At 44.3% G+C, this 22,835-nt stretch overlaps 1 protein-coding gene across 1 annotated transcript; it reads right to left on the bottom strand.

Moving 5' to 3' along the window:
* Positions 1-4,164: 4,164 nt before the first annotated feature.
* BHLHE23 (basic helix-loop-helix family member e23) lies at positions 4,165-5,788 on the bottom strand. The gene has a single exon (XM_027881658.1). The coding sequence runs from the start codon at positions 5,701-5,703 to the stop codon at positions 5,029-5,031; it is 675 nt and encodes a 224-aa protein (XP_027737459.1). The 5' UTR covers positions 5,704-5,788; the 3' UTR covers positions 4,165-5,028.
* Between the last annotated feature and the right edge of the window lie 17,047 nt (positions 5,789-22,835).

Raw genomic sequence — 22,835 nt, 5'->3', positions numbered from 1 at the left:
TTAAAAAAAACCCATGCAGATGTATTTCAAATTTGATCATAAAATACGTTACATACCCATTAGGTATTTTTTATTTCAGGTAGAATAAAAACCGTCTGAGAAACATTCATGGAATGACTGATTTAAATGTTACAAATCCCTGAATTTTTCATCTCCTTTTGAATGGAATGCCAAAGGGGATTAAAGACTAAAGACATATCACAAACAAATTTACATTATTGAAATTACTGTAATCAAGAGTCTTTTCTAGCCTTAATCAGGATTAGTGAAAACAAAACAAACAAACAAAAAAAAAAATCAACTTTTCCACTAATCAAAATTCTATCAAATGACAGATAACAAAATAGAAGCAGTTTTGAAAATTGAAAATATGGGATGGCGTGTTCTAATATTCTTTAGAAGCACTTTCACCTGTTCAGATCAGAGCAACGATTTCTCTGCTGACAACTCACATGGCAGGCAACGACCACAGGTGAAATAAATAAATGTCATTAACGCTGCAGAGTCCGACTCTTATTTCCAAGAGTCCACCCAAGCAACGCACTTGAACACACACTATAGAATGCAATGGTTTTGCTCACCTAAACCGTGAGCTAAATAATTCCAGCTGTTGCAAACTGGGCTGGAAACCTGCCGTGTGCGAGGACTCAGCCTTGCGCTGTGACTCTCGCTGCTGAGCTGGAAACGAGCGGGTTTGGGCTGAAGGACCACGAAAGCTTTTTAGTGAGGTCTTTATCCACGGTGCCCAGTGCTTTATACGTGCTATGAGGCTAAGACAGTAAAGGGACAAAACTTGTACAGCTTTTTCTGGGCCTGGGGAACCTCTTAAAGGCAGCATTACGTTGGGTTTAGAAACCACCACCGTGCCCCTCAGCATCAGGCCCCACCTCGCTGTCTCCAGCATCACCAGGAACGCTGTCAATTAGTAAAATAGCATCAGGATTTGGACCCTACCTTCACTTCCCTCTTGTAAAGTGTCAACTGCTCTTTTGAAATGGAAATTGCAGAAATGGGGATGTAAAGAACAATGCCGAAAAGTGATTTGAGAACAATGAGCAATCACTTCCTAAAGTCTCAGAAACAAGCTCAGCATGCAGCAATATTCAGATATTGTGACAGTACATCAGAAAATCAGAAAAAAGGAACAAAGGACAAGGAAAGCTGCATGATTCTCACGGCTTCCTTCCAGGAACTCCAACTGATTTAACTTTTTGCTGGTATCTGAAGCGGACAGCTGCCTTCTGGGCCCTCCGTCTTCAAACCTGTTGCTCCCCTGTATTTGGTTAAACAACATTTTACCTTGCAGGCTCAAGACTGCTAATGTTAAATCTTGAGTGATGCAGTGCAAGTTGACAGAACTTTCCAAAATTCCCTATTAATAAGGTTATACATATTGATTAAGAAAAACCTTTGCTTTGGTTACTGACCAGAATTACACAACTTAAAAAAAACCAACAGACAGCAGGGCAGCATTTCCTCTTTGTGACATCTCGTGCTGATCGGTCTTGAAGTTCAAAGAAAAACTGAGGTTAGTAAACAATATATCACATTTAATTAAAAGTTGGCATTACGTTTTCTTCAAATTATGAACATATCAGGATAATAAGCACATTAGAACACACGATCTGTATTTTGGTTCCATCTGAGCGTACACAACAAATCCTTCTTGGGGAAAAAAGAAGCAGGCATCATAACAAGAACATCTGAGCAGGAAAAAAAATAATCTTCAGCTTTTTTTGAAGTCCTCCCTTTATATTCTCTGAAACACCAAATGGAAGCAGACACCCAAAACCTTACACGGTACACAAAATAAGTTGATTTGTTTCTTGTATGCCTGAGAGGGGGAAAAACAGATGACAAGTTACAGGACCTCATCCTCAGGATAACCACGCACATCTGCAAGGTTAGCACCGACGCTTCACACACAAATGCCATAGCTCGTTTATCCCCTCCCAACAAAATCATCTTTTCAGTGGTATTAGGCATTCACTTGGAAGCAGTTTTAGCAGCAGCTCAGCGTAAATCACCTCGGAATAGACGCCTTCCTGTCACAGGAAATGCAGAGGGCTCGCTCTGGGCTTCACCTCTGTGTGAGTTCAAATCCTGCAAGTCCATGGTGGAGAGAAGCAACTCACAGGAGTGAACTTTCAGATTAACTGAGAAGTGAGTCAGCTTCGTTTTAGCTTTATATTGCCTGTTGCAGGAAAAGTTATAGTTGATCTTTTTCCTTTTGAATTAAAACCGCTGTACTTCAAGGTCAATTTTAATAATGATTTACAAGTAGTTCTAGCATTGCTTTGACAAATTCTACACTTTTTTTTTTAAATACCTGTTTTTTTAACGGCACTTAAATACTCAAGCTTGCTATTTTTCCTGTGATTTTTTTTTAAATGCAGATTTTTTCTTCTGTATTTGAAATTCTGTATTTAGTCTCCTGAGAGTGATTGATTCCAAGTGGATTCTTGAAGAACCTTCTGAATATTTCAAGGACTCTCAGAAGGTGGATCTTTTAGTATTCTGGGTGGGAATGGTAGGATGAGCAAGTTTTTACTGATGTAAATTAAAGGAAGAGATTTAAAACAATCACCATACTAAACCCCATCATTCAAAAAATAGCTCATCTCTAAGACTATGAAGACATTTTTAGGCTCTGAAATTAGTGAGCTGCCTTTTTTTTTGGCTATAATTATTTGAGAAAGAAGCAATTATAAATTCCATTATTATTAGTGTTAAATCTTTAACCAAACCAAACTCTGATTAAATATTAAGCTGTTAAATACTTTATTCTCCAACTATTTTAGTTTTGGTGAAAAATGAGCACTTTAATAGTCTCCATTTAAATATTCTCAACTGCTCAGTCTTCTCTAATTTGAATCAGAAGCAACATACATCTACTTAAAAATTGTGATTCTCTGTTTAAGTGACAGGTATTTTTTTTTTTTTTCCAAAATGTTATCTAGCAACAACTCAGTCTGCAAAATTTCAAATGACCTTTGCTGATCTGCAGTTTCCAGTCATTTTTGCTTCAGTAGTGGTTTTGGTCGGCTTTCGCTTCATCAGACGCCTTTTAAGAGCACATTCGAGATTTTGTTTTATGGAAAAAAGGTACAAGAGATAAACTGTTCCGTAAAACTATTCTGTAATTAAAGAAAAAAAAAAAAGAGGAAGAAGTAAAGACATAAAAATGGAAACGAGCAGGGACCAGTTTTAAACATATGTCTTTATGAATGAGGCTTAATCACACACTTCGTTCTCCAAACACAAAAAGTCTTTTGGAAACGTATTAATTAAAATTAAGTGCCATGGACAAGCAGCTTTAGAGGGATGGCAGTCCTTTTCAAATTAGCATAACACTAGCGACAGGCATGGAAATTGGTTTAATAACCCTAAATAGTTACACCCCACTCCTAACACAAATGGCCACGGACAGCTCGAGCCCCTGAGGCTGCGACTGTACCAGTTTACGTGGTTGCTCTGACATTGGGTGGGTATTCCCACCCGAACAGAAAGCACTGGATGCACCTCAATTATTATTATTATTATAGTATAATGACTAGTGAGGCATACAAGGCACCAAAGCACTGAACACCCTCAACCAGAAAACCAAAGTAAACCCAACACAAGCAACACCAAAAACTCAGCCAGCAAGTGTAACTTGTACGAACGTGGTCAATACTGGCAAGAGATTATTACTTTAGTTATGATATTAAGTGGCCCAAACCCCATAAGTAGGTTTGAGATCAAGCTGAAAATTTAACAGAAAACCAAGCCAAAGGGATAAGAAGAGTCTTTAAGTGATTTCCTTCCCTGCCAGCTTTTCCACGGGTGTCCTCAGAGCTAAGCTCGCTGCTACGATAACCCTGGTTAAACACCACTTTCAGCATCCCCCAGCAAGTGTCAAAATACACAAGCAAAATCTCTACCTGCTTAACTCTATATGTCAGACATCCGTAACATTTTCTTGTGTACTCACAATTCATGAGAAAAAAACCAAACCCCTGCTGATAAAGAGCTGAATATCCACAAGCTTTTTCCAGGTATTCCTATCATTCCTCTAAAGTTCACACAGCTGCCCCTGCTGCATCCATCTCCACTTTACCTGACTTCAGCAGGAGTTTTGCTTTGACTGCCAGCTGGTTTTAGAGACATGTAGGACAGAGAAAGTGGTTATTCATGTCTTTTATTTATTATAAATACATATAAATATGTTAAATGACCTTTTGCTTTGTTTGTCATGATGAGCAACGACTTTGGAAAATCATCTGGAAAACTTAACCAAGCTGAGAAACAGGCAAACAGCAAGCATTAGCATACAATCACAGGTTCCTCTCAGTCCAAGAACGGGTTAATTTTTCAAGTGAAAAAAAAAAAAAAAAAAAGAAAAATAGAAGCATCTTACTTTGAAGCATCAATAGTTTTATCAAGAGCACTGAATTTCCCCCCTCCCATGAGCTGACCAACTGATTTTCAGTTGGATTTGCAGGTGCAGTCCAACCCCAGTTGGCTACATAGGACCCCCACCCGCTCAGGAATCTGAAACATTGCATAGTTTGCACCTGGATTTTGCTTCCCCACCCTCCTTCTGATGTATTTTTTAACACAGGTTGATCATGCCAAAACAGACTCACTGAGGTTTCCATTTCCAGATCTCTCTCCCTCTCTGTTTTTCTATAGTTTTGTCTCAAAACTGCTCAGAAACTTTGTAGCTCAGAGCAAGTGGAAAAGCAACCTTGCTCTCACAGTCCACTGGCAGGCTGGGAAGGAAATATGAAGATGAAGAGTTGCATGTGGGGGGGGAACTAAACGAAGTAGAAAGTGGGTGTTTTGGGAGTCCACGTGAACTGTCAAATATTTCCAAATGGGGAGAGGGGTATTTAAGAGAAGCAAACAAAAAGAAAACCCAGACTTAACTGATGGAAGGAAGCCAAGGATGATGGTAGTGGAAAGAAAAGTGCACAGAACTTAAAAAAAAAAAAAAAAAAAAAAAAAAAAGAACAAAATAAAGGAAAAGCCCGAAGAAGGCAGAAGTCAAGGCTTGTCGTTACAGTGTTTGCAGAGGGCGGAGGCGGCTCCTGTGAAGGCAGTGCATTTCTCGGGGCAGCCGGGCACGGCCGCGCCGCCGAAGGGGTAGACGGGCGACTGTCCGAAGGGGTTGAGGGTGGCGGGCAGCGGGGCGCTCAGCGCCTGGCCCTGGTTCAGGTAGGCCACCAGCCGCCGCATCTCCTCCAGGGCCTGCGCCTGCATGAGGATGTAGTTCTTGGCCAGGAGCAGCGTGGCGATTTTGGAGAGTTTCCGCACCGAGGGGCTGTGCGCGTAGGGGATGACGGAGCGCAGCCCGTCCAGGGCGTCGTTCAGGTCGTGCATCCTCCGCCGCTCCCGCGCGTTGATGCTGAGCCGCAGCGAGCGCTGCTCCTTGGGCTTCTTGCCCAGGGCTCCCCCCTTCAGCTTCCCCTCTCGCTCGAAGCCCGCGCCGCCCTTCACCCCCGGCTCGAAGCCGTCCTCCTCGTCGCCGCTCTGCTCTCCGCTGCTCTCCGCCGACTTGCCCAGCGCCCCGGGATGGAAGTCCGCTCCGCCGCCCCCCGGGTACGCGCCCCGCGGGCCCTCGGAGCCACCGCGCACCGCCCCGTAGGCGAACGCCGAGGGGCCGTAGCCCGGGGCCAGCGCCAGGTACGCCTCGCTGCCCAGCGACTTAAGCTCGGCCATCGCCGGGGAACCGCGCTCCGCTGTCTGGGCGCTGAGCAGGAGGAGGAGGAAGAGGAGGCGGCCCCGCCGCTCCGCTCGGCGCTGCGCCCGGGCTGGGGGCGGGCAGTGAGCGCAGAACGGCACCGCCGCACTTATATCTCCGAGAGGGACCGCGGGGACATCCCGCCGCCAATCGGAGGGCAGCGCGCCCTTCCCTTCCCTTCCCTTCCCTTCCCTTCCCTTCCCTTCCCTTCCCTTCCCTTCCCTTCCCTTCCCTTCCCTTCCCTTTTCCCCCGGATGATGGAAGCATCAGGGGCGCGCACGGTGTTGGCAGCTGTGGGCACGACTCGTGCCCTGGTCGTTGTGGTTTAGGTGGGATGACGGAGGAGGCACCTGTTGTGCAGGGAGATTTCCAAGGCAGAGGCCCTATCTATTCCCATTTTCTTCAGAGGCTCACATTGTTCCTCCCTTCCATGTGCCAGGAAAAGGTTTGGTCTGTGATGGTCCAGCCTAGCTCTGGAGGGACTCTCTGCCCAGCTGTGGGTACCAGTAACTGAGTGTGACACTTGGATAGGAAACCACAGCAGGGCCTGCAGGGTGTGAGGAATCATCACTGTGACTGGTGGTGTCTGGTCCACAGAGGAACCTTAAGGACCATCTGAGGCAGCCACTGGCAAAGGCGAGACCTGCATGGAGAAGGATAATTAGTATGCTTTGTCCCATATTCCTGGACTGAGATGACAACAAGGGCTTAATCTTTAATTGCAACAGAAAGAGGTCCCAGTTTCTTTCCTCACCCTGCCCTACACTTTGCAGACTGCTTCATGTTACTATGTTTTACAGACAGTACAAGGGCATTCCAGGCTGTCCACAAGGATGACATGTGCCTGGTCCAAGCCCCTCAACCGTCTGTTCAGAAAGGATGGGATGAATCCTGTGTAGTGACACATGGATGCAAGAAGGTGGATATTGCCTACAGGCAGATGCAACCAGTTGATGCAGATGCACCTGGTAGGATATCTGCTGTAGTGAATAGCTTGGGTGTTAAGGTGACAGGAGGCTTTTTCCAGAATGTGTTCTGTTTTTCTCAGGCCCTGTGAGAGCATGGTTATCTTGTCCTCTTCCCATCACCTCCCTCCGTGCCGTGCGCTAACGTGAAATGACGAGCTTGTCTCTCTTCCTTCTTCACATCAGAGTCAAGAGCTCTGAGATGTGCAGTGACACATTCACCCTCTGCTTGTAGAGCTGCTGCCTGCAATGAGGCTGTTCCCCTGCTCTGTGAATGCACATCTGGAAGGCTGTGTTCCTGTAGCTCTGTCTGAGCCCGGCATCAGAGTGTGCACAACATTTGCCCATCATACTTTTCACCACTCTTCTCTTATCTCACCTCCAGTGTTTGAATGTTACAATATGGTCATGTCTCTCTTTTGCTCCCCTTATCGGGCTTATCCGACCATGAAGACCAATTACTGGTTTTAGTCACTTAATTGTTTTATGACAATTGAAGCACTTAACTGCTCCTGGGACAGATCACTCTATATATTCATGGTGACACTCTATATATTCATGGTGACACTCTATATATTCCTTGTGACTTTCAAATACAGGTGAGAAGAGCATGACTACTTCTCATCTCTGGAGTCAGTCCCACACTCCAAGTAATAACAGACAAATGGGGGGAAGTACCAGAATATTATCACTGGTATAAATCATTCCAGTGAGAAAGACACAGAGGAACTGTTAAAAGCAGGATTATCCCCTGCTAGAAATGATTTACTTCTTTTGTAACGTGCTGACATCTTGCAACGAGAAGGACTAGTGGTGTTACAAACTTTAAGGAATCCTGGTTGTTATAATCACATGCTGCAAGTATTGCCAGCTTTCTAAAAATGCCATGTGCTTGTAAGTGGGCTGAAAATTAGAAGTAAACACTTTTCACACAGGCTCTCCTGTGGTTTATTAAATAGATGAGTTCCTCAATGGTTATTTCAACACTGAAGGGCAGCTTGGGAGGTATATAAGCTACAGGAGAACAGAGCAGAAGGATTTGCTGCTTTATATGTAATTCCAAAATGCACAGCTGAGAAAAAATCATTTGCAGCCTGAATGAATCTTAAATCAAGGCAGGTTTAATGTGCTACCAAAAAATGCACATGAAAGAATTTGCTTTGGACTTCGTCCTTTCATTTCAACTGTGAATAGGCATCTTTGAAAATATGTTTGAAAACCCAGTTTCTCGCTGAAAACTGAGAAACAGGAATTTAGATTTCGATGTGCTGGACTAGAACAAAAAAATGAAAGACAAAAAAATAGCAGAAGGGAGTGACTCATGTGGAAGAACATGGCAGAATATAAAATCTCTTCCAAGTGCTTTGGGGAAAAATGGACATATGCAGTAGGAAATAAATTTATCCCATGTTGTAGAGTAACTGCCAGCTTTAAAGTAGGATTTATTTCTTCCAGTGTTTTACATATTCAAAACTTGTTGTGAGCATTTAACAATTAACAGCAGACTATCATCACTGCAATTATAATGGTTACTGTAACAAAGATCCTTGAGGCAGGACCCATACCTTGATTAAGACTCTTTCATGTCACAAATATTTTACAAATAATAATTTGATTACTGCTCTCCCTGCATCTGGCTCCATACATTCAAGAGGTTTCTGTTAGCTTGACAAGACAAAATTGTCTACAAAGGAAAACACTTGCTGAGCCATGTCCAGGGAGCAAAGCACGAGCAGCACAGCCTGGCAAGGCCACACTGACCAACATTTGCTGCAGGGGCTGTTTCAGGACTACAGCTCCCAGATTCAGCTGCAGCTTGGAGAATACACTCATCCTTCCACAGGAAAAAAGTAAATTTGGAGGTTTAGCACCTGTTACTACAGCAAGAGCTTGACTACAATTTATTTCGGGTTTGATTCAAAGAGAGGGAGAAAATTGAAATAATGAGGTATTTTCTTCAATTTCAGCTATAGTTCTAAAGCCATGCACCTGAATCGAACCAGGAATCTCCCAGTGTCAGTGCTCACTGCCTGAATGTCCAGAGGGCTGGAATGAGATGGGATGAAGCTACAAACCAAAAAGCTTTCTCAGATCTAAATGTTATCTATCACATGTAGTTAATGACCTCAGGGTTTGGGGTGGAAGCATTATTGAAATGTGTAAGAAAAATAGTTGCAAAGACTGTCAGGTTCATTTAAAAACTTCAGTTAGTTTGCTGGATAACAGCATTTTTGACTGAGAGACCAACTCGGTTCCATCAGAAAAGACGAGGGGGCAACCGAGAGAAGCACGTCTCCGTGCCTATCAGCCACACTTGGATATTAAAAGTAGAACCGAACAAAACCCCTTGAACAGAACAGGAGGAAGGAGGTTTGAGAGAGAGCAGGGGTCGGTGCGGGTTTGTTCGGACGGGGTCCGTGTCCTCCCCGGGGCCGGGCTGGCGGTCCCGTGCTGACATCTAGCGACCACCGCAGGGCAGCGGGCACCCCCCGGCATCCCCCCCGCCTCCTCGGCGTCGAGCCAGAGGCGGGCAAAGCGCTGCAAATTCAGGAGTAACCCACCAGGCTGACGGGCACAATAAGACCCGTGAGCTCTTGCGGGTCTCAGGTTGCAATCCCACACCCGCGCTTTGGATGCCTGCCCCGTAAATACAGCCCGGCTCCGGTGGCAGCTCTCACTGCTGCAGGCTCGCCAGGCTTTGGGTTCAGGCAAACACAAGGAGAGCGGAAAGTGGAGAGGCGTTAAAGTATCCAAATGCGTGAATGGATCATGTTCCGCTGAGTAAAAAAGGATGGTGGGATGAGCAGAGTTACTCTACTGGAAGTTCATTGAAACTGATGGAAGTGGTGAGTGAATACTTTTTCCCTCAGGTGTAATAATAGCAAATCAACAAGAATAAACAGGTAGAAAAAAAAACCCCGCAAGCTGTGGCAATGCTGTGCTGGTTCTGGCTTTTTGGAAATGGTCGGTAGGGAGAAGCAGAAACTCGAGGCAGGGAAAGCAGCAGAGCTCAGTCTGGCAGGTGTGAGGCCAAACACCCAGGTCTGGACTAGCCAGGGCTCATGGCTGTCACCTGGAAGCATGACAGGAGTGCAAGAGCTGGAGCTGCTGAAGTGTTAGTGACTAACTGCTGACTTCTTGTCCATCACTTGTCTATCACACAGCTGAGACTTTCCTCCCAAAAATCCCTCAGTGATGCAGGAACACACCATTTTTATTTTATCTTGGGCTAAGGCACAGGGCTCTGGATACAAGACTTCTGTTCTCAGTCCTACCTGAAGCTCACTCAGGTCCTAGCAAGGAGTTTGATTCTGATTACCAAACCTGCCTGAGAGATGAGGTGAGCTTGTAGAGTCTGTGCTTAAGATCCTCCTATACTAATTGTGTATTTATGCTAATATAAAAGGCTTCTACAACTGTCTGATTCTACCACAGCTCCTACAGCTTTTAAGAGCAGCCTGAAGAGTTTCAGTAAAACAGAATCTTCAATATTGGGCTGCTCTTCAGACAAGTGATGAAGAAAAGCCTGCACCAGCAGAGCTATGTGCACACTTTACGAAGAAGGCTTCCAAAAGGGATGGAAAAGACTTTCTTGCAACTTCGAAGGTTATATTAAAGTAGCTTATTGGAAGTAAGGGTTTGTTAAACAAGTACGAGCCTTTAGGATAGGTTTTGCTCTGCTGATGTCACTCAGTCATACTTTTTCCCCTTCACTAGATGGCAGCAAGAAGATAGGTATAGGAATTTGCAGATTTTATTTTATTTTTTTTTTTTTTTTTTGATCTAGTAGACAGAGTTTTCAATTGGTTTCTTGTTTGAATTGATTTCTTTAGCAGTCCCCAGACACACACAGCCCTCAATAACCAAATCAACCAGCAGCAAGGTGGTGGAAAGCACTGGCAGAGGTGCCTGAAACATCTCTGTTCCAGGCAGGAGAGAAGAGAGTCAGAGTGGCTACGGGATTCGGCGAGTGTTTCAGCAGGGAAGGAGCGATTGTCTGGTCTGCAGTTCCCTCTGCTGGCAAAGTCTCTTCTTGCATCAGCCGGGCTCGGAGACAGGCGGTGACTCGGATGGAGCCGGGGAAGCAGCCCCTGCCCGCAGGTAGAGGGGAGGAATTCGCACACGCCTCGGGGTGGGGAGGAGTGTACCTCCAGCAGCCTCGGATGTGCTGCCTGGGCACAGGGCTGCAGCAACCCCTGCCCCTTACAAGAACAAGAGGGCATCATCCTCTCTTTCCCATCTAGCTCCACCTCAAGCTTGTGGATGGGATATTGGGTGTTGAAACTGGATGTACAGTTCTTGCTTCTCTCAAATCCCAGTCTCTTTCTCCTATTCTCCCTCCCCAGTCCCCTGAGACTGCCAGCCCTTTGGCACTAGGACAAAGTTCATTATGGTAGCCAGAAATGTGTGGAGGACCCTTAGGTTTGACTGCACCCTGTGCTACCTGCACAGCTCTCACCACTGCTTCTTCTGAGGGAAAGGGTGCACAGAGAGGAGAAAGTAATCAGGTATTTTCAGGGAAAGTTTGGATATGTGGGGCTGTATCCCAGAACATGCAACCTCTGAAGAGAAGGCAGCAACTTCTCCCTTAGAGTACAAAGATGTTGCCTTCCTTTAATGAAACAAAACCAAGTGCCAGGCACAGTCCTTTCATAACCCAGTAAAAAAGGCTGAATGTTCTTCACCATTCTCTTATGAAATCAATGTTCATCGTGGTCACTCTGCAGCTGGGAGCAAGGAGCAGCTGGGATCCCTTTCCCAGCCAAAGCAAAGGAGTTACCTGGGCTGTGGTCCTCTCCTGGCATAGGGGCTGCACAACACCAACACACAGCTGCCTGGTTTGCCAAGAAGAAAGTGCTGATGGAAGCTGTCGGATGCAGGAGAAGGGGTTGACTGTTCAGAGCTGAAGGACTGTGTAGTCATATTGTGGCTGGTGGGATGTGCATGGTCAGGCTGGCTTTGGTTTCTGTGCTCAAGCATAATAACCAGTCCATGTTGTCACATCCTTAAGCCTTGGAGGCATCAAAGAGGTGCAGGGGATTTTTCTGCTCACTGACTTTCTCAGACAGTGGCTTCTCCCATTGAGTGCTCTGTTTGGTTCTTACACCTCTGCAGAACTGACCCATGAGAAGAGAAGGTGATGCCTGAGAAGCTTGAGAGATCTGAATGTGACATCTGGCCTTGGAGAAAAACTAAAAGGGAAAGATGTTCCAGTGGGTCAGGTCTGCCAGTGGATGCAGGATGTGTCACGAGTCACAGAAATGGGGCCAGGCTTTCTATCAGAAGGTTTTTAGAATAGGGATCTGGGTGCAGGATGATGTCTAGGCTTCTGCCCCAAACACAAAAGCTTCGTTCTCTTTCCTGCTTTTCAGGAGGTTTCTGATTCTCTGGGAGCTTTCAGTTCTCTCCTACAATGTGAATATCCCATCCCAAGTGAGGGAAAACTTGGCTGTTCTAATAAGGCAAGGGAGCAGTCGAAAATGGATTAAGAAGGGATTGAATGTGTCTTGTGAGAGCTTGGCTATTGATTTCTAACCCTCCCATTCTGATGTTATTGCAGAAATGATTTTCTTCTGCACTGTGCAGAGATTAAATATTAATAAATAGAAAATTAAAAAAAAAGGGGGAGAAAAAGACCAGATCCCAAGACAACCCATTGCACAATTAAAAACCAAATGAAGGATTTCTGGAATGAAAAACTTCGTTTCCCGAAGTTTTCTTGAGCTCAGAGTAGAAACATAAGGGGTTTTGATAAGATCATTTGCAATATTTCTGTTTAGTGTTTTGTAGCAGGGGTATGTGAGTTTGAGCCACATCCCCTTGCAGTAGGTTGAGTACAAAGACAGAATAAAAAGGATGGAGATTTACTTAGGTCTCATTCACCAGTGACCCATTTACTCAGTGATGATGAAGTAAGGGGGAACATGCAGGTCTACTCTGGCTTCACTTACACTGCATCCTGCAGTCGCACTCAGTTCCATTAGGTTTCTATTTATTATTTAACAGAGGAGATGGAAGACAAGGCACACCAAGGTGATTTTTATGTCCCAGACTTTTCATTTGCACAGTGTGCGCAAGCTGCTGCTTCCCATGAACTCTGTGGTTTCCAAATGAAACCCACATCCCTGGGTCTCTGAAGGAGCAGGTGAATGGACAGGTGAGTTTGCATGAAGATCAGGGCTCCCAGTGCACACAGGCTTTGCAAGGAGATCTGCTCCCCACTTTGAGCTCTCCTGTGAGAGCTGCAGGGATCATTCTGCCCCATCTGCCTCCTCATTCCAGAGAGCTGGACCCTGAGTTTAAAAAGGGCACAATGAGAATCTCACGTCCAACCTTTGTTGTCTGCTCCTGTCTCCATTCATCTTTTTAAATGATCTCTCGAATTTCGTGGCCGTGGCTGGTTGTGGCTTGGCTGTTGTCAGTTCTCCACGGCCTTGCTGCTCAGCTATTTCAAGTCAGCTCATTGACTTTGGATCTTGTCCCCACATTACTCATTTCATTATGATCCTGCAGCCTGTTCTTTGTTTCCTCTGCAAATGAGCTCAGATGGAACTTTCAAGCCTGTGGAGTCAGATCCCTCACTTGGGTGGCAGAGTTGCTGACCTCCAGTAGAGGAGAGGGAAAAGAACAGTTTCTCTGGGTTTAAGGCAATTTGGTCGATAAATCTGTGTCAAACACCTGGACAAGTGGAAACCTGGCTCTGAGCTTCAGGTTTTGCTGTAGGCCTGAGCAGATGAGGCTCCAGCCTTTAGTCTTTTACTGATTCATTTTGTGCATGAGGTGACCCAGGTCCATGAAATCAGTGGGAATCAAGAAGCTAAAAACTTGTGAAACCCTCGTTTTAAAGTGCTAGAGCTTCTGTGGCTTAACTAGTGGCTCCTGTCAGCAGAGCTGGAGTACCTCATCATGTGCACTCTCAGTTTGTTCCAAAAATAAACCACCCTGAACTGAAGAGTGGTCCAAGAATGTTATAGAGACAGTTATAAGGGATCAGCTGATGGCTGGTAACCCTGGAAGCCACAGTAAATCAATTGCTTTCTGCTATTTCTCATGCTCTCAGCTGCTGCCTGTGCTTCAGCTCCTCATCTTCAAAATAGCAGTGTTTGCAGTCCTGGGCCATGAGAGGATCGTACACAAAGGATTGCAAAGCTCTGATGTGGTGGATAGTGCTTTCTCCCATGCTTGCTCTCCAGTGCTGCCTGGTAAGATGGGACAGTACCAGGAAAAAAGGGAGTCGATGTCCTCCTGTAGTGTATAAAAAAAGTGTGTGCAGATTACCCAGCGTGTCACACCCAGGTTTAGAAGCAACATACGGCGTCATTTGGCAGACACCAGGCAGTATTTAGTGACTATGTGATCTATATATAATGGAATTATGGAGGGTGTGAGAAAGCAGCACCTCCTCCCATCTGCCCCCTTAAGGGACGCAAATGCTTTGCTATAATGCTGTTCCCTGAGAGCTGGAACTTTAGCAAATAAGGGACTTTATTAAGTTGTTAATAAGATTTCATTTTCTCACTAATGCTGTGGTGCTACATTATTAATTTAAAACTGTATTTAGCCTGACATGCTAAAGTGCTAGGCCTCATTATTAATGCATAAACCCATGCCTCTGTTGTTTAATTAAACACCATGATTATGAAGTTCTGATGTGGTTTAATGATAGCAGGCTGGAGTGGCAGTACATTCCTGTGCTCAGATCTCCCTCATACCCCCCTCCTGCTACTTTCCCCTTTCATTTCCCTTCAAAAGCACAAATGCAGTTGTTGTTCTGCTGAATAAACACCACATGACAAATGATGTTGATCTTTCCAAGGTGACAGAGAATTGCATTTTTATTTTCCTAGGCTTAGCTTCTTATTGACCAGAGATTTCTCTCCTCTTTCTTTTAATGGCTCTGAAGGTAACTCTTTGTATTTCCACAGAAATACATCCTTGCTCCCAGCAAAGTCAACAGGATTTCAGTAGGGCAGTGTCACCCAAAGGCAAGAGGACACCTAGAGAAAAAACCCAGGCCATTGTCGTATGTGTCTGTTTAGACATGGTCATTTCTAAACACTTGCTCTCTTGGAGGTGGATCTTGGTCAAGGAAAGAAGGTGTTGTACTGAATCACATAAGAATTAATGGATCTAGACCAAGATAATAAACCTTGGGGACATTTTTTCCCCACCAACCTCCTTCTGCATCAGACTCAAGTGTTTTGGAGTCCTTGTTTCATGCAGCCCATAACTTCTTGTATTCTCTTTTGTACCCTTTGCAGGACTGAGACTTTCTGGGCATTTCTGACAGACTTGCTGCTATGTATTCCCTCCTTTCTCCCCTCAACATTTGGCTTCATCATCTTATTCCTCTCTGTTTCTTGTGACGATTCTTTCTGAACAGCAGCTTACCCAGTCTGGCTTGCAGAGTCTCTTACTTTATTGACTAGGAGAAAAATTAAACATATTCTTATGTACTTTCCTGCTTAATAAGGATTTATGCAGATCAGCCCTCTGTGCCTTTGTTTCTCTCCATACCCCTTGCCTGATTGTTCAAACAGGAATTTCTTGGCTTGGAGCCTGCCATCTCCTAAACTTGGGGATCCCCTCTCTCTTTTGAAGGCAAAGGGGGCTTTGCTGTGTTCTTTACAGGAACCAGAGTTTTACTCCAAGCATTTTTGCAGCCGAGGAGAAGAAGGGCAAAGCAAAAAGTTGCATGATTGCATCAGGGGTGCAGGAGCACTTACCGTTCTGGCCATTCTTAGCAGGGCAGGTAAGGTCCCTCTCTATTGCCATACAGGTGAATTCATAGCTGGCATTGAGGGCTTTGCTCAGCAGAGCCCAAATTCTGTTTTTAAATGGCCATTTGTTTGAAACACAGATTCTCTTCCTTGAATCTCTCAAAGAATAAAATTGTTTATTATAACCAACCGTCCTTCACATTCTTGCCCTGAAATGAAGTGCACAGGTCTGCTCTCTCCATGTGCAAATACAACAGAAATGTTACCAAGCTTAACTTCCTTTAGTAGATTATTTTTTTTTTAAAGCATGTGTTCAGCAAAGTAACCTTTCTCTAACAAAAGAGATGACCTTTTTACATTTATGTAGTGCTTGTTGCTAGGATTTAGATCTTTGCTGAAAGCTGTTATTTCTTTTAAGTACAGCAGAAAGTGCATTTTCACCTCCATTTGGGTAAACTGTCATTTTCCACTGTTCACTGCTTTTCTCACCATGGAATAATAATTTGAGGTTCAGTGGGTTTTTTTGAGAGAATGCATTCCAGGAGTGTGGTGGGGCCTGGGAAGTCCTCTACGTTTGCTGGTGGGGGAGAAAAGGAAGAGGAGGGAGAAGGCTTCTGAAATATTTTAGGCTTCTGAGAACTGCAGTTGCTCAGCTTCTGCCATCAAATCTCATTCAGTTTAGGAGGGTCATGCAGGTATTTTATAATGGTACACAAAGAGCAGCTGGTGGGTAGCAGAGAGGCTGTACATGTATGCATAATATATTATTTTTTGGTGGTAGCACTATCATCCATGGGGAGCCACTTTAGGTAGATTTAAGAGGATTCTGTCCAACCGTGATACTGATGAATAACAGAAATAATCTAATATTACTCTTTGTGTGGCTCTGTTACTGGTGTCATTACAAGTCACACCATTAACACACAATGCAGTAGGGACTAAGTGGATGCACATGCAGTGGGCTGTAACAGAGGGAAAGGGAGCTTCAGGCACACGTGCAGATCCCTCATGAGACACAGAAATGAGTCTCATTCTCTCTTAAACAATTTCCTCCACTAGCTTCTGTGTGTAGCAAGACACTAAAAGAAACAGCTAAGAGCAACTTGGCTAGCTATATCTCTTTTCTCTGCAAATTGAGCATGGAAAAATCCCTCAGTTCCTTGGAAACGTATGAAGTCTGAAGACCCTGCCTAGTGGGGAAAAAGGCCCAAATAATTCCAACGTGTGCAGCTGCAGTTGTCTCCAAATAGAAACAAGCAAAGTAAAAAATGTCCCTGAAGAATATGCACACTTTTCTTGGTCAAAATTGCTCTTCAAACACATGACTTCGTAAGTTGTGTGTATTGTTCACCAATCTCCCAGTATTTCGGGATGTGAAAGGCAGTATCATAAGCATTTATCAGTCATGTACAAGAATTGAATTGAATGTGTTGCTGGGGAATGGCACAAAATTGCACTGCTCTGTGCAGAGTGCAGTGCTGTGGTGTCCCAAAGCTCAGCCAGGACAGCCAAGTTAGCAGGAATAGTCCATCTTTCATCCTCTTTCCCTGTCTCACGTGCACTCAGAAGAGAGCAATTGCCAGTTTCTTTGCAACTGAAAAAACCTAAAATTAATCAAGTCCAAATCCATCCTGTCCAAGAGACCATGAATTCAGCAGGATCAGAAGCCCTCGGTTGAGCAGCCCCTGAAAGTCTATCAGAAGTTTATTAGTATGGTAATTTATCTGGGTAAGCACATAAAGATGCTAATTGAAATGTTTTTTATGCATTATTTTTTAAAGGCAGAAAGGTTGGAGATTTTCTAGTAAGGAAAGTAGAATTGTCACTTATGTTTCTTCGTGTCATAATGTTATAATTTCATTACTTTCTTATACTTCATTTTAATTCTTTTTTATTATTATTTCCATTTTAAACATGAAGAACAAAGACCTTGATACTCCAAAGATCTGGGGCTCGTGCCACGTCTGGTTCTGGTCTTGATGCATGGAGATAGATTGAATTAATCAAACTTCTTCACACTGCTGCTTAATCGGGTTTACAATTAGCTGAGGGCTGCAGGTCTCCCAGGCCTATCAGCTTTGCAAGCCCAAGCTGTAACACAGCAGCTCTGCAGCCACACACTGGGAGAGCCTCACAGACCAGATTGTCATAATGTGGCATGAAATTAAAGCGTGATGTTACTTGACAACAGAATTTCAATTTCTCCCCCCCCCCCCCCCCTTTTTTTCTTCTCTTTAACAAAGTCCCTACCTAGAGATAGGCCTCCCTGTTGAGTTGCACCCACCTGCTCTAAGCTACACAGCTGCCTTCAAGAGAGTTTCTAATACTATTAAACCAATCTGTGTTTATTTACAGTCATTCTGATATTCTTCCCTGCCTGCTTTCAATGGCAGATTATTTGGCTGTGAGGAGCTAATAAGCATACAGCTCTTAACTTGTTTCAATTCTTACTCAAATGGATTGATTTCATCTCTCCTCTAATGGCACAGAGGGTTTTGCTGGAGTCTGCTCTCCCTAAACCTGCCTGCACAGTTATGTCCATCCTCCTCAAACCCACTCCCATTCATGGCTTTTCCATCCCTCAGCCCTCACCTCTTCGACAAGCAGCAAGGATGAACGGTTAGGAAATGGGATTTATAATCCCTCCCTCCCACAAGCAAGTCAAGATCTTGTGAGCAACACCACCATCGCCACCAACTAATTAACAGGGTGCTGATGATTTCGTGTTGCTCAGGAAACCTGTCAAAGGAAGAGCTGAAAAGAGGAACGTAATGAACACAGAAGGGCTGGCTGGAAAGAGGTGAGGATCAGGTCAAGTTGGTAATGGAGGATGTTGTTTCCTCCTTGAACTGACTGAAATCCAATCTAATTCAATGTACACCTTAGAAATCAATGGGTAGATGATGAAGTGTTCCCTGCAGTTAAGAGGAAAAGGTTGGGCAAATGTTGCAGATGGTGAGGTTTGACTGCGGAATAAGCTCCAAAGCTGCATAACTGGAAGGTGCTGGAGTTCCACTGGTGATGGAGAATCACACACTGGGACAAGAAGCCTGGCCAAGTGGTGTAAATGGGCATCCACCTCTGGTCCTGCTGAAGGGAATGAGAGAGGCTCCTGCAGAAACAAGGGCTGGCCTTTGATGGCACAGTTTGGTTTCTGTGGACAACACTTGCTGATTTCTTATAACTTCTCTAGGTCTGGGAAGTGACCAGACCCACTGGTGGCCTGGCCTTTCAGTTTGTAATGATGGATTCTGCTCATTAGGTCAGTGCCCTTTTCTACCTCTGAATTTAAAAGAAAAAGTTTTAAAGTTCTCTCTCTTCTGATATATATCAGATACTGAATTGCAAAGTACATTGTATCCACAGAACAACATCTGTAGAGAGCTGACAGAGATGAGATTCATGCAAAACAGTCACAGTTACATCTTCTACATCCACTTTAACTGTATTTGCTGCTTGAAATGGCACAGATCTACAATTCTGAACATAACTTGGACATAACTAATGAGAGAAGCCTCCATTTAGTTATCAAACATTGGAGAAAAATAAGCTCTGCTTATAAAAAATCCACAAACCCTGTAAACCTCTGTCCCCCATTGCTCTCCAGGTTTTTTTCCCCTTCCTGCATGGTACTGAGCATTATTAGGAAAATTGATTCTGCTCCCATTGAAGGTGATTGCTGCCCCCATGCTGAAATCCACAAAAGCACAATCAGGTACAAAACCAAGGTAGTTTTAAGCATTTGCATCTTACACAGGTTGCCCTGCAAACACTTGTAGTTCTTCTGGCTGATAGAAGCCATTGATGGGCAGAGGGGGGCAAGGAAGAAATCAGTGAACTTTAAAAAGCAAAACAAAAAGAGAACATTTTTCTGATTGACAAAAATCAGGCTTAATGAACTGAGATGAAATAATTTCCTCAATTTGCTTGGATGTTTTAAATTAAAAGCGGAGTGGAACCTCTGCTTGTAAATTGCTGTAAACATTTCAATCATTCTCGAATTCATGGTAAAAGGGAGGAAAGGCTGGACTACGAAATACCAATTCAGGATCACTCTTGGGAAGTCAAGACTCTCTGTTTTCCCTTATTTTTTGGGGGCCAGAGTGCCCAGAACTGTCACATTACAAAATTACATATATATATATATATATATATATAAAATGAATATTTATGAAGAGTTTGCTGGTGACAGACCAGGCTGGCCCTGCAGACCCAAAAGAATTAATGTAAATTTCAGTCAACCATGACAACCCACTAGAATTGAAGTGTATTTCAGCATGGTGGATAAAGCACATCAAAGAGCAGAATTTCTATAAGATAATTACACACAATGCAACTCTAATCACAGAAAGACTGTGGATATTGCTGATAAAGCGTAATAAATCTTTTATGACTATGCCTTGTTCTGCTGAATCAGCTTTCTTTTTCTATTGCGCTAAACTCTAGGTTCTTGTCCTTATTTATATATATACAATTTTAAAAAACACATCAACTAACAATTTACCATCGCTTCCATGAAAGATTTGAGCTTATTTAGATTTTTGTTGTTGCACTTGTTGAAGTGCAGTTAGATCAACAACAGCAGACATTCGTCTCTCCTGTCTGGCAAGTCTGCAGAAAAAAATTGCCTGTAAAATGAGAACTCCCCTTTCTCTGGTATTTTAAGAAATTGGAATAATCTCAGTTTTGACAGTTTGAATCGCTCAGAATTCAGGCTCCTTCCTTCGTAGCACCATGAATTCACCTCCCAAACTCACAGAACGGTTGAGGTGCCGGAGACTTTTGGAGATCATCTGGTCCAGCCCTCCTTGGGTCACCTTGTCCTCACAACCCTTCTGAGCAACTGGCTCCTGTCCTTCACCCTCACAGCAATTGTTTTTGCCACACATTTCGACAGAATTTCTTTCCTGTGCTCCAGTTTGTCCCCCTTGCCTCTTGTCCTTCAGTGGGCACCGCTGAGAAGGGTCTGGCTGTCTCCCAGCTTCCCACAGCTGTTGTCCCCTTTCCTCACAGGTGAAAGGCTGGGGACAGAGCCAGCCCTAGCACAATACTGGCCCTGAGCAAACTAACCCATGCCAGGGATAAAGTCTGATGCTGATAACACCCCATTCCTACTGTAGGGGAGCTGGAAATGCAGAGCCTGTGGTCACCTGCTGTTTCTTAACTGTTCTTGGGGGCTCCTTGTGCCTCACTGTGGATCTTGTTTATCAAAACATCTGAACATCAGCAGGCACATTTTGGAAGGTGTCTTTACTATTCTTTAGTCAAGAAGTTAAAGTTTGCCTTCTTCATGGCAGCTTTGCCCTTCATTTGCCTTTCTGGCATATGGGCAGCAGAAGGTCTCCGCTTCTGACAGAGTGAAAGAGTCTTACATATGGTTTAATTACAGTAAATTAGCAGCAAAGGGAAGAGTTTGCAGGGGCACAGCTGAATCCCACTCATGGGTTCAGTGAACGTCTGCCCAGGATCTCAGTGCTGTGCCACATTTTCACAGGGACACTTCGCTCCACCCCAGAGGGCAACTGTTCTGGGAAAGGTCCATCCCTTGGTGTCTCTCTGGGCCAGGAACATTTCTTGAAATGACAGCATAGGAAATGCCTGGCTTCTCAGAGTGTTGTCTCTGCTTTGGGAAGAGCATGGAGAGGAATTTGGCAATGGGATCAATATTTCCTAACTCTGGATTAATGTCCTCTTCCAATTTTAGAACTTAGAGGCTGATGTCCTCTCTGGCTGTTGTCTTCATTAAGTCTGTGAAGTTTGAACATGAACTGATACATCTTCTGGCAAGTACCTAGATATTCTCTTCCACATTTATTGTGCTCTCCCAATACCTTTGACAAGTGCCTGTTACACAAGTTACACTTCACAGCCCTTGTGAGCACCACTACACTTTTCACAGCCCTTGTGAGCACCAGGACATCACAGTCTTATTTATATTAGTAGCATCACCCTGTTTGTCACCCAGTGGGAGGTGCTTTTGCGTGCAGCCCCCCCAGGAGGACAGGAGAGACCATGCCAGGACAATGGAGGGTTGCAGAAGATGTTCTTTCTTTGCCTAATTTACATCATATCTTTGAAAGTGTGTCCCTCCTGCGACAGTCTGCAGCGAATAAACGAAGTTCCTGGGGAAATGGTGTGAGGTGTTCAAACACTTTGCTGAACTTTAATGTTCTGTAAGTTGTAAGGAAGTGACTACAAAAGCCTTGGAAGAGAAAAGGAAGAGAGTTAGCTCAAGGCAAGGTGATATTCCCTCATTAAAATCTATTTGTGCAAAGTTAAGACGTCAAAGAAATTTCACTTGTTCTGAGGGAGTATGAAAGCCCATGTTATCAGTGATCAGAAGGGACTTGGGAGTCCTATTTGCCAAAGAGGAGGGTGTAGGGAAAGAAAGGAGAAGGGAAAAAAAATGTATTTGAGCATTTAATGTTATCTGAAGAGAATAATGAATTCATCTGCCTTAAAACAACAACTCTTTGGATCACATAAAATAGTTTAAAGGAAAAAAGTCTTCAAAATGTGCACAGTTTTTCAAGCCATACTGCTGCAAGGAGACACCCACAGTCCAGTCCCAAGGGCAACCAAACTTGTATCCCATTTTATAGAGGTTGAATGAGGTTGTTAAAGACACGATCATTAGTTCTTAGATTATCTGGATGTGTGCTTGTGTGGGTGGCTTGTGTCACAGAACTGTAATATCACAAACAGGGGTAGATTGAGATATTTAGCATTAAACCTGGCACTTTCTCTAATTTTTGTAGCTCAGTGACAACATCAGGGGTTTTCACAATCCAAGAACCAAACACTCCTCAGATAGAAGCTTTTTATCGTTGATGGTGGATTGGGCCTTCAGATGCAGGGTTGTGGCAGAATCAGCATTTGCATCTGCATTTGAAGTTGTCTGAGCAGAGACTGGCACAGGTTGCCCAGAGAGGCTGTGGCTGCCCCATCCCTGGAAAGGTTCAAGGCCAGATTGGATGCAGCTCTGAGCAACTGTCTAATGGAAGTGTCCCTGCCCATGGCAGGGCGTTTGGAACTGGATAAGCTTTAAGGTCCCTTCCAACCCAGGTCATTCTATGATTCTATGCGACAAGGAATGCCACATGGTCAGCCTGGCATTTAACTGCTGGTGGGAAGGGGGGGGAAATTGGTCTGGGCCTTTGATTCTGCGCTTCATGGTGTATTAGCCATCTGCAACAGTGGGAAAACCTGCTTCAAAATATGTCTGAGGTACTAATAACCCTGCCTCCGGGAAAAGTAGGATGTTCAAATGAGCCAGACTGCAAAATTTAGCAGCGTTCCGGGGAGCCATGTGCCAGCAGCGACCCTTTCCTCTGCCTTTTCCAAGGACTGTACCCCTCAGCAGGGTCTGCAGTGGGACCTGCTTGGGAAACTCAGCCAGTGCTCCAGAGGGAGCGACTGTGTTGC

Source organism: Empidonax traillii, unplaced genomic scaffold (genome assembly GCF_003031625.1).
Source record: "Empidonax traillii isolate 1590-97213 ecotype Southwest subspecies unplaced genomic scaffold, ASM303162v1 scaffold91:size2966241, whole genome shotgun sequence".
In the NCBI taxonomy this organism is placed as follows: Eukaryota; Metazoa; Chordata; class Aves; order Passeriformes; family Tyrannidae; genus Empidonax; species Empidonax traillii.
Note: the sequence above shows the minus strand (reverse complement) of the source record. Positions and strands in the feature narration are given on the sequence as shown.